At 43.9% G+C, this 12,705-nt stretch overlaps 1 protein-coding gene across 1 annotated transcript in view; it reads left to right on the top strand.

The window, feature by feature from the left end:
* Nucleotides 1-11,256: 11,256 nt before the first annotated feature.
* Nucleotides 11,257-12,705, top strand: part of osbpl10a (oxysterol binding protein-like 10a) — a gene marked incomplete at its 5' end in the record, with an annotated part of 96,804 nt that continues 95,355 nt past the window's right edge. Inside the window, one exon of the mRNA XM_080859191.1 lies at nucleotides 11,257-11,519. Coding sequence (XP_080715317.1) covers nucleotides 11,257-11,519 — 263 coding nt within the window. The remainder of the gene's footprint in view (nucleotides 11,520-12,705) is intronic.

Raw genomic sequence — 12,705 nt, 5'->3', positions numbered from 1 at the left:
TTAGGGGAATCATGTTCCTCATGTAAGCACATAGAATAGACCATGAATTCACACGCAAAGATGCTTCAACTCAAAGGAGCTCATTGAACTCCATAGGCTGAGCTTTCATCTGACTGTGCATCCATTGAAGTGTAGGCCACACGTTGTGACTGATGGCTTGTAAAAGTTGACATGCATGGGCTCAGAATTAACTTCGCAGCATACAGTTAAATGTGTTTTTCGGGCTATAAATTAAAAGATATGCCTGCACAGTGACGATACCCAGCTGCTGCCTGACTGCTTTTACTTACACTGATAAAAACAAAATACAGAGGAAGCAAACAAACCATCACAGCGCCGCAAAGAGAGAGAGAGAGAGAGAGAAAAATGTGTTACCTTTTACATCACTTATGTGATAGACATCTGCTGAGATAGATTCACCCTTTGTGGCCCAGTTTAGATCAGGTGAAAGGTGAACTGGACCCAGTTCAGATCAGGTGAAAGGTGAACTGGACCCAGTTTAGATCAGGTGAAAGGTGAACTGGACCCAGTTTAGATCAGGTGAAAGGTGAACTGGACTCAGTGTTCTACCTGCACCAAGATCTGGGCAGCATGTCAATAATGCTGCAAGAGCTAGAGCAAGGTCAGCCATCTTCTCTGTCTAATGAGCTGGCACTGGTTTCCGTCCTCCTCTCTACTGTGGTCCAAGGTGGACAGCCAGGTCTAAGAGGCAGTGGGACTTTGTCAACTACGCCCCAAAATTATGGAACACATTACCCTATAATGTTAGGGAAGCAAACACGCTACACATCTTCAAAGGCAGCTTAAAGCCTATCTTTTTACCAAAGCATTTTATTAATTTTATCTGGTTCTATTTATTCCTCTGTAACTTGCACTATTTTCTCTTTTAAACTGTTTTAAGAGTTTTATGACTTTTATGACTTTTTTTCCTTTTATCATGATTTAAGTAATCCAAGGAGCCTATCAGAACACCAGGTTCTGATATGATGTTGATCATTTTTTATTTATCTTTTACTCCATGCTGCTTGCTTTAATTGATTTTATGTAAAGCACTTTGAATTACAACTCTTGTACGAAATGTGCTATATAAATAAAGTCTTACTTACTTACTTACTGCATAGTGAGGTGTTGGGGAAATGACTGGAAAGAAGGGGGTATAGGAGGTGGTGATCCCAGTGAACAGTGATAGATGGTGAAATCTCTTTCTCTTTCTGTCTCCAGTGCCAGACAGACACTGTGAAACTTTTCTCAATGGTGCATGATGAGGTAAGTATTAGTAGGGATAGGCGCGCTCTACTTCAAAAAAATATAAATGCGTTTTCGGGTGCGAGTAGTAGAATAAAAACCGCACTCTCAAGCTTTTCTCCTTAATAATAAGACCAGTTTATTTTTGCACAGACGCGTTTCGGCCTTCGTCAGTGTGTAGTTTGGACAACAAGACTAGGCAAAGTGGAAAATATGGAGTGCATCGCCGCGTACTACGGAGCTTGCAGAGACTTCCACCTTCAGCTCTGTCTCCTATCACCATGGAGCTGTTTAATACACAATCCCTCACAAATAAATCCCTCCTCATAAATGACCATATTATAGAGAAAAGGCTTGACTTCATGTGCCTAACTGAAACCTGGCATAAACCAGCGGACTACTACGTGCTCAATGAAGCATGCCCACCTGGATACCACTACATGGAGAAGGCCCGCAGCTCTGGGCGTGGCGGTGGACTGGCCATCATACACCGGGCTGAACTAAAACTATCCCCTCTGAAAATGCCTGACCTTTCCTCTATGGAATGTCTGGCCTTCAAATGCAAACATCCATACCCCATGACAGTGCTTCTCATTTACCGTCCTCCAAAGCCAAACTCATCTTTTTTACCAGAGATAAGTGATCAGCTGACCTCACTCTGCAGTATCTCAACAAACATTGTCATTGTTGGTGATCTTAATATCCATGTCGACAACCCCTCCTGTCTGTTTGCAGCAGATTTCCTGAATGTGCTTGAGTGTCTTGGCCTGCAGCAGCATGTTGAGGTCCCTACTCACACCAAGGGGCACACTCTGGATCTGGTCATCACTGACACTGCCCTAATCAATAACATACAGGTCTACGATCTTGGTGTATCTGACCACAAGGTGGTCTCAATGGCCTTTACTTCTATGCTGCCTACCACTACACTTAGGCGTCAAATGTCTTTTCGAAACTTGAAAAAAATTGACGCAGCCACTATGAGCATGGATCTACAGCTCATCACCTGTCCAGCATCTGCATCAGCGGAAGAATTAGTGGGGATCTATAATACCTCCCTGAGCAGTGTTTTTGATCTCCATGCCCCGGTCAAATCACGTATTGTCAATTTCTCACGGTCTGCTCCATGGTTCACTCATGAACTGCGGAAAATGAAAACAGCTGGGCGTGTTTTGGAACGGCGATGCAGGCACTCTGGGCTCACAGTCCATAAGCTGGCCTTCCGTGAGCATCAAAAGGTCTACTCCAATTCCCTTAAAGATGCTCGCTCACAGTTCTACTCCAGCCTGATAAATAAAAACCCTGGAAACTCTAAACAGCTTTTTTCCACCATAAAGCATCTCCTGAAACCACAACCATCCTCCTCAACTGAGGCTACAGAAGAGCAATGCAACAACTTCATTGACTTTTTCAGATCGAAGGTCGACAGCATTCGCTCTGAGATGTCCAGCTCTCCATCTCTGCTTCCCTCTGACGCCAACACCTTATCTGCAAGCGTGCTGTCTCCCCTGCATCTTGTTGAGGTTCAGGAGAACCATGTTGAGGAAATCATCAGAAAAATGAAACCCTGTACCTGTACCCTGGACCCCATTCCCACTGCTCTGCTCAAGTCACACATCCCCACTCTCAGTCCTCTCATCACCAAAGTTGTCAACCTTTCCCTTCTGTCAGGCTGTGTCCCACCGGCTCTCAAGGTCGCTGTCATCCGTCCCCTTCTCAAGAAGCCCACCCTGGACCCGGAGGTCCTAGCCAACTACCGGCCTATCTCCAACCTTGCCTTCCTGTCCAAAGTGCTAGAGAAGGTAGTTGCTTCTCAACTTCAGGACCACCTCAAACACAACAACCTGTTTGAAAAATTCCAGTCAGGATTTCGTTCAGCCCACAGCACTGAAACCGCCCTGCTCAGGGTGACGAATGACCTGCTGATGACAGCCGATGCAGGATCACCCTCACTCCTCATCCTCCTGGATCTGACTGCTGCATTCGACACAGTGGATCACACGATCCTCCTAGAGCGCCTCCACACCACCATTGGACTGTCAGGCTCTGCACTCAAGTGGTTCCAGTCCTACCTTTCTGGCAGAACTGAATATGTCTCACTGGGAAGTTGCAAGTCCAGACAGCTCCCTGTCTCCTGTGGTGTTCCACAAGGGTCTGTCCTCGGCCCCATCCTCTTCATTATCTATATGCTCCCCCTCGGCTGTGTTGTCAGCAGACATGGGATGTCCTTCCACTGCTATGCCGATGACACACAGCTGTACATCAAAACTGCCCCAAGCCCCTCTGCTGCCGTGTCATGTCTCACTGCCTGTCTTGGGGAGATAAAGGCATGGATGAGAAACAGCTAAACAGCAGCAAATCCGAGGCCCTTCTTGTTGGCACTCCACACCAGGTCCAGTCATCCTCCATAACTCATCTCACCTTCGACAGTCAGGTCATACCCCTCTCCACCACAGTCACAAATCTAGGAGTTAGGTTTGACCCTCACCTGACCTTCAACGATCATATAAAGCATCTGTGCAAAATCTCCTTCTACCATCTCAAAAACATCGCCAAGCTCCGCCCCACTTTAACCCTGCCAGATGCTGAGAAGCTCGTCCACGCCTTCATCTCCTCAAGACTGGACTACTGCAACTCACTGTTCACTGGGATCACTGGCAGGAACATCCAAAAGCTGCAGTACATTCAGAACAGCGCTGCCAGGATCCTGATGAGAGTCAGGAAATACAATCACATAACCCCCATTTTACACTCACTACACTGGCTCCCTGTCTCATCCCGCATTGACTACAAAGTCCTTCTTCTCACCCACCAGTGCATAAACGGTCGTGCCCCCCCTTACCTGCAAGAACTCATCACTCCCCAAACATCAAATCGCCCCCTCAGATCCAACAACAGTTTGTTCCTGCAGGTCCCAAACACCAGGCTACGCACCATGGGCGACCGGGACGACACTGGGCTGTTTTAAGACTGGCCTAAAAACGTTTTTATTTAGAAAGGCATTTCCTACTTTTTAAAAAAACTTTTTATTTAAAGTTTTAATTGTATTAAACTGTGCTTTTGCTGAGAGCTGTTTTTAGCACTCTGAGATTCTGCTGGAATGAAGAGTGCACTACAAATAAAATGAATTATTATTATTATTATTAACAGAATGGATGCTTTTTATCAGTAAAGGTCAAGGGTTACAAGTGACACATGACATCAACAGGTGACAACAACAGGTGACATCTTCAGGTGACCTGCATGATGAGGTAACTCATATTACACGTTTCAATCAGTCATTCTGCAGAGATGAAAACATGTGATTGCTGTTGCTAGGAGATCGGACCGTGAAACTACTCACACTGCAAGACAGCCAACCAAAATAATCTGACATGCCAGAAATCCTACCCAATCATTTTGGAACTGGAACATTGATTGTTTAGGTTTTTTTGGGTGGGGGGGGGGGGGGCTTTTTATGCCTTTATTTGGATAGGACAGTTGAAGATATGACAGGAAGTGAGGCAGAGAAGAGGTGGGGAGAGGATTGGGAAATGACATCAGGCCAGACTTGAACCTGTGTCCCCTCGGGCAATGAAGCCCGTAAGTGGGGGGCTTTATCGTCTTGCGCCACCGTGCCCCCCTGTTCAGGTTTTTAATCGGGTGTCATGATCCTGCTTAAACTGCATGAATAACGAGAACTGATCTCAAGGGAAATTGGCTATTTATTTTAATTTGTCAGGACTGACTGAATCAGGGCTAAAATCAGGCCATAATCATATAGTGTCTGTCTATATATAACTATATGATTCCACCTTCAACTGACTGAATCCGGGCTGAAATCAGGCCATAATCATATAGTGTCTGTCTTTATACAACTATATGATTCCACCTTGAACTGACTGAATCAGGGCTAAAATCAGGCCATAATCATATAGTGACTGTCTTTAACTAAATGATTCCACCTTGAACTAAACGAAAGGTGGTTACCAGTGCCAAGCTCATGAAATGATATTAAATCAATATTTCACCACTATTCTAAAAAACTTGATTCTGTCTTAGAGAGAGAATAAAAGCATAGCCGATGGTCACAAAACTGGACGCTATTCATCACTGTAGCAGTAGGCTTTAAATCATGCCTAAATGTTAAAGAGAACTAAGAACCGCTGTGCACTGTACACTGACCTGATGACCTCCAGCAATGCTATTTCTGGGCAGGAGCACCCTCTGATGGATAGGCTCCTCACGGACATCACAGGAAACTGGCCCAACAGCCCTGTGATCGATGACCACTCACTTCAACTCAGACTCACACACACACACACACACACACACACACACACACACACACACACACACACACACACACACACACACACACACACACACACACACACACACACACACACACACACACACACACACACACACACACACACACTCACACACACTCACCACTCACTTCAACTCAGACTCATTATCCTGCATTTGCCTGCAGACATCACAGGGCACGGAAATCTAAGTCTGCGGCAAAAAGGCTCCAGTTTAGTCCTTGTAAGAGGGGATACATATGTTTGTTTTTTCCTTCCCCACACAGAACCAAACCAAATGGTGGTTCATTACTAGGTTTTACTACGAGGAGCTTGGAATGGGATGACAAACAGAATCAATGTTTGAGACCAGAGGATGGCCAATGTTTGAGACCAGAGGATGGCCAATGTTTGAGACCAGAGGATGGCCAATGTTTGAGACCAGGTCAACTTCTGAAATGGTGCTCCTAGACTTCTAGACAACTTTTTTTGTTGTTCCCTGATATTCCTCATTAGCCTTAATGTGAGTTTCAGGCTACATATGGTAACCATGAACACACACACACACACACACACACACACACACACACACACACACACACACACACACACACACACACACACACACACACACACACACACACACACACGCTACATATGGTAACCATGAACATGGATTGAATCTCGTATGGACCCTTTCAGATCTCAGCCCTGTGGGGGCAACGTTTAGGGTCACCCCTAAACTTCCCCTGGGCTGAAATATCCCAAACATTCCCAATACATTTTTTGTAACGAAAGGGTAGTTGCCACTATTATACGTACTTACTAGGATACACTGGATTGAAATGATTGCAAACCCAGCCCCCATCCCCCTGTTGCCAGTAAGAAGGGGGCCCTGATGTATTCTCAAGCCCAAAGGTTCTTGAACCACCATTCCCTCCCTTGGTTAGTAGAACACAAGTCTCAAGGGTGAACCATGGAGCTTCAGAGGAGACTGGAACATATTACATTTGTATTTCAAACACAGATAAAAGGATTTGCAAAGAAAAATATCCAAATGCCTTTTATGAATATACTCACCACATTCAGACAGCCTGTGCACAGACCCCTCTCTTCATCATACAAGAGAGACACTATTACACCTGCCTGAGTATGGTGGTGTATCATCATTTCTGTAATACGTCCAAATTGATTCGGGGGAAGTAATAGAGTTCACTCCACACACACACACACACAGACACACACACACACACACACACACACACAAGGGGGAGGTAATAGAGTTCATAGTGTTCATTTGAATCCAGTATCAGGTGCCAGACTGACTGTATGCCAGATTTGCGACAGTTTTAAAAATGTGTCCGAAGACTTATGAGCCGGAGAAATCGGTGTTGAGGGCCGTGTGTGAAAATCCCGTCTGGCACTAATGGCCCTCATAAACAAGCTTTGTGTCCAACTCGAGTGTTTTAAGCCTATAGATATACGCTTATGTATGGATTCATTTCCCTCACATCCGGTGGTTGGGATTCAGACAAATGTTGTTGCTTCATGGATGCCTACATATACGCTTATGTATGGATTCATCAAACTAACCTGTATTTGTCTCTTTGATGTGTAATATGTCTTGTGTGTTTTTTTTACTTAACTTACTTAAGCTGAGTATTCATAGTGTACATTTGTATAGTTATATTGTATATATTTGTATTGTTTTTGTTTTTTATTTTTCAATAGCACTGAAGTCTGAGAGCTGCCACCTCAACTTCGTTGCACTTGTGCAATGACAAATAAATATATTCTATTCTATTCTATTCTATTTCCCTCACATCCGGTGGTTGGGATTCAGACAAATGTTGTTGCTTCATGGATGAGGGTTTTGGATTCATGTTTGGTGAAGGCAAGGCTCAAGTTTGCCAGACAGAAAAAAACCGGCAAGCACAATAATGTCACGGGGGGGGGGGGGGGGGGGGGGGGCACATTAGAGTCTGTAACCTAAGGTTAAATGGGCCATAAATACGGATGGCGACAGAAGATTTAAAGAAACTCTCTTGACCCCGTCCCTTTAATGACCCAGCCACTGCCCTGTCTATAATACACAGACGCCTGTGACATTGGACAGGCAGGAAAACGTTGTAAATCTAATTGTGCACAGGACATAATGGAATGGATTTGTGTAGCAATGCTGGTCCCGGACATCAGGTGATGAGGAGGATTCCTGCGCTGATCTGGCCCTGAGCCAGATGCCAAGTCCAGTGCCCAGTGCACAGTATGAAAGCATTCTTCTCTGTGACAGAATGGACCGGAGGACGAAGTCAGGTCTCTTTAGGTTTATTTCAGCGTGGAGTCCCCCTCTCAGCTGCTGCTCAGAGAAAGGCCTACCTGATAGCAGAATGCAATGGCATTTACACATTCAGTCAGGTTACAGTACAGAAGGAGGGGGGGGCACACCCTTTAGGTGAAAGGAGGGGGGGGGGATACAGTGAGAGGTTCACCTATGGGGGGGAGGGGTTGATGCCAGGACACAAAGGACTTGAGCAGGAAGAGGGGGAGGGGGGGGGTGTCACATGTCAATTGCTTAGAGAGACAGACAGAGTACACATCCAGAGTAAGTTGCAGATACAGAGCAAGCAGTTATTGTACAATATTTCCAGTTCCATCATCTGTAATATACTAAAGGTTCCTCTCATTAAGTTATGCCTTCAATAGCACAGTTCTTAGCCACATGAAATATAGCTCATCCACTGATATCCACTAGAGCTCTCAACATAACACTGGTTCATTTCAAAGCGGAGAGCTCTGTTACCCAGAGGTGATTTTACTTCACTAATGTGCCGCACAGTATGAAAGCATTCTTCTTTGTAATGTACTAAAGGTTCCTCTCATTGGGGACACCAGTAGATGAAGGGATTATTGCAGTAATAATGCCATTAGCTATCAGACTCCACAACACAAATCAAATATAGGTTGTATATAATGTACGCCAGCAGAGTTGTGCTATGTTGTCTATTTATTTTATTTCTTATTCAAATTTGTATTAATTATTTTTTAATGATAATGTATATAGATACTTGATTCCTATTCCCACTACCCTGCTGCTTTGACAATTGAATTTCCCTCACAGGATTAATAAAAGTTTATCTATCTATCTAATACACCTTTTGTATATACACAGCTTTGTTTTCCAGAGAGAGTTGCTCCAAACTCTGGTTCTGGTTCTCCTGGAATTCTGGAATCCCACGGGTCATAGTGACCATTTGTGGAACATTCCAGAAACAAATAGAACTCATCTGAGGAGGTGGTGGCATTTACCCATGGGAAGATAGCAAGCCTGAGCTTGACCTAAAGGAAGGGGTTTAAAGACGATTTTCCTTTCCTTCACTATTACCTATGTACTCAGTCAAACACTACCTTCTTCTCTAATAATGCTATAGCCTGCAGCCACACACACACCCACACACACACACACACACACACACCCACACACACACACACACACACACACACTAACACACACACACACACACACACACCTCTTGGTTACTGATAATGTTTTCCTGCGCTGTTGTAATCTACTTGGCACTAAGGGCAGTTATTATTATTAGACAAACAAACAAAGACAATTGCAATCGGGCTCCCCTCCCAGCACAAGGCTGAAATGATAAACCCATCGCACAAGGTTTATATAGTCAGATGTTTAGCTTTCAGCAGGGATTTTGGAAATAAGCTCTATCAGTCTGTATGTCTGAGCATTAGCACCAAGTAGAGATCCTCTTGCTGTCTCTGAACTTGCTGGCCTTTCGAAGGCGCTTTCTCACCACATGAATAATGCATCTTCAACAGCCATTATACCATTCACTAAAATAATGGTCTGCATACTGTTTGCAAACTCACTTAGTCATTTCAGTCGACCAAAAAGTCCTTCGGAAGTAATTTAAAGACATTTTTAGCAGTTGAACCATTTTTATCAGTCTGGACATTTGTTCAAAAAGTCCACAAACACAATCAAGTATATTAATATCTTCAACCAACTTTCTGAATAATCTGAATTAACTTTATGTGAGGCTCTCTCTGAGAGTTAGTGTATAAAAAGCAGTTAGCAGTTATAATTGATCTGATGACAGACCCTGGCCGCAGCTCTGTCAAGTACACATCTAAGATCTGGGAACACTGGCATAAGTGCCTTTTTTAGCCCTTCTTTCCTTGTGTATTTATATGTATTTATGATTGTATGTATGTATATTTTAATGTAATGTATTGATTTTAAGTATTGTACATCTTCCACGAGGGCATTGAGCCTGTAATAAAGTGTATTATTTTAATTAAATAGGAGATTAAAAGGGAACACCTGCAAATTGCTTGTGTTCTTTCCACTCTCTGATTCGAAGAAAAAAATAAATCAAAGCATTTAACCCTTAGACAGCCTTTCCAAAGAAGCACTTTGAAACATTTTAATTGGTTTCTACTTCCCATCGGCCCTTTTGATTCATAGGCACAGCAACCAAATTATCCAGCAAAAAAAAAGAGTTAGAGGGAGTTTAGCCTTTTCCTACAGCCAGAGGAGGACAGAGATTGAGTGGGGCAGCATCTAAGAGCTGGATGAAACTCAGGACTCTCTCCACCCATTCCTCAGCTGTCTGTCATGGCTCCGCTCCGCCTTCAGAGAGCTGCCCCACTCAATCTTCCTATAGATATTAATACACTTGATTGTGTTTGTGGACTTTTTTAACAATTGTCCAGACTGATAAAATGGTCTCAACAACAGAAACAGTTTCAACTGCTAAAACAAGCTACTTCCAAATGACTTTTTGGTCGACTGAAATGACTAAGTGAATTTGCAAACATGGTGCAGACCATTATTATAGCGAATGGTATAATGGCTCCAAGGCCTTGAGAGAGCATTCGTGCCCCAGTTTAGAGAAGTGAGAATAGAGCCACTTTCTCAGTAAGAGAGAGACTGGTAGGCTACAGCTACACAAAGTTAAGATGCCTCTTAACTGGCAGGTGTCTTTTTAAAAACCTAAAATCTATTTTACTGTTGGATAGAAAACAAGAACATGAATGCATTTGGTATTATCCGCATTTAAATCCTTTTTATTTGTAGATGTCGTGAAATGTAGCCTATTAACTGCAATGCTTCACAGAAATAACAGAGTAGGTAGCCTACATAGATTTATAGAGACTTAATATATTGTATATTCAACAACGATAATTTAAATACAGACTGAACCTTTAACCTTTAACACACTGAACTAATGTATCTGTAATGTATACACACACAGAGTACAATGGGAGTTTCTGCATTGGTTTAAAGGCACAATCGCCTCTAAGCGCAAAGCGGTGAATCATCATCTCAGACGGGTCCACAATCTTGCACATCATCTACGCACAGGAGCACTCCATCGTGTACTTGGCCATCGTAATGTGTAGCCACCTTGGTTTGTAATATCCGGGTTGGTCGGAGGGAGTGTCTTTGCTGTGATTTCCAATAGAAAAACGCTAGAACAGCTACACGGAGCAGCCACCGCCGCAGAGAAAGCAGTCCCTGCCGAGCAAGGAACATGACCGGGGCTTGTGACAGAGAGAGACCAGCGAAAAGAGAGATAAACATTGATGTTTGCCCTTTTAATGCCTCCGACTTAGCTTGAGAGACATCTAATGGACTCCACGCCACTTATGTTTTAGCAAAAAAAAAAAACCTTGCCGCTTCGTTCGCCCCATCGTTAGTATGGAGAAAACGCTTTACGGTTCGCCTGGGACTGCAAAAGGGAACTCAGGATCTCTTCCCACGGACAGGGGGAATTCAGCAAGGAAGAGCGGCAGGACTGGTTCCCACAGCCCGGGCTCGGCCTCCCTAGGCTGCCCAGGGGGCGGTGGTGTACATCGGGGAGACTTGTTGGGAAACAGCACGAATGTGCACCAAGCTCGCAAGCGGCAGTTGGAAGGCGTGCTGAGCAAATACACAAACCTCATCCAAGGTTGGCAGAACAGGTAACGACTCCGAGGAATACCCATAGCCTAAACATGACGGTGAAGTTATGATGGGGTCAGGTTGTAGTGTTTCATAAATGTACGCATCATTCCGTTCACATGCACCCGCAGCCTATATCGAAGACCGCTATTTCACGTGTAGGTCTGTCGCAAACAATATATTTTCAGTTTTGTGCAACTCGTTAATTTAACCCATCAATAATTTTTTTTTTGTCTGTGAAGGAAAATACACTAATAGTCTATTGCAACAATGATGTCAGCCTACATTACATGAATGTAATATCTTACGCTTGTCCACTGTTGCTTTCACGTGGACAAAGGTGTGTTTGGAGTAGTTTATAAAGACTGATTGAAATATAGGCCTATAGCCTACTGATCTTGTATAAACTACCGTAACATAACTGGTTGGCTGTAAAGTTTAACAAGGTGTGTGGGCCGTAGAGCAAATATTAGCTTTTCCCTGGGATGCCATCACCATTACGTGCCATGGATAAGTGGAGCACTGTGACCAAAGTTGTGTGCAACGTCATGTTTCGGAAAGTTTGGATGTGGGTAGAAAAAAACGCCAAAAAATGTGTCGAGACTCTCCAACGTGTCACGGTGTTGCGATTGTTATTTCATGTGGATAGGCTGTGTGACCGTGGTAATGCACTTTGTAGTGTTTGTAATCTGATCATGGTATATGATAACACACACACACACACACACACGGATATGGGTCGTTAACTGACACTGTAAGAAATATTCGCACATTTGAAAGGTGCTGTGTAGTATACGTAACCATATTTTCTCTCCTTTGAAGGTTGTGTGACTAATACCGAATGACAGCTTCATGTTAATGTGATATGATCGCATTAAAATTCATACATGAATGAGGCGAGGGCACCTTCAGCTGTCAAGTCATTCAGCTACCTTTTAGGCTTTTTAAATAATATGTATCAACTGTCAATCGAACTCTCCCGAATTATGTGTCTATGAAGTGTGTTCGTGACAGCCTTCACACAGGACTTGTAGCGTTTGAAGTCAATCGTGCAGATACTGTGATGTGGCTCAGCAGTAGCACTACAGCACTTAGTCCTCTAAGATGAGGGAGAGGGAGAAGGGGGGGGGGGGGGGGAGAGAGAGAGAGAGAGAGAGAGAGAGGGGGAGTAGGGTGAAAGAGGGATGAAAGTGTCAGACGGACCAG

This window comes from Sprattus sprattus (genome assembly GCF_963457725.1).
Source record: "Sprattus sprattus genome assembly, chromosome: 20".
Lineage (NCBI taxonomy): Eukaryota > Metazoa > Chordata > Actinopteri > Clupeiformes > Clupeidae > Sprattus > Sprattus sprattus.
Note: the sequence above shows the minus strand (reverse complement) of the source record. Positions and strands in the feature narration are given on the sequence as shown.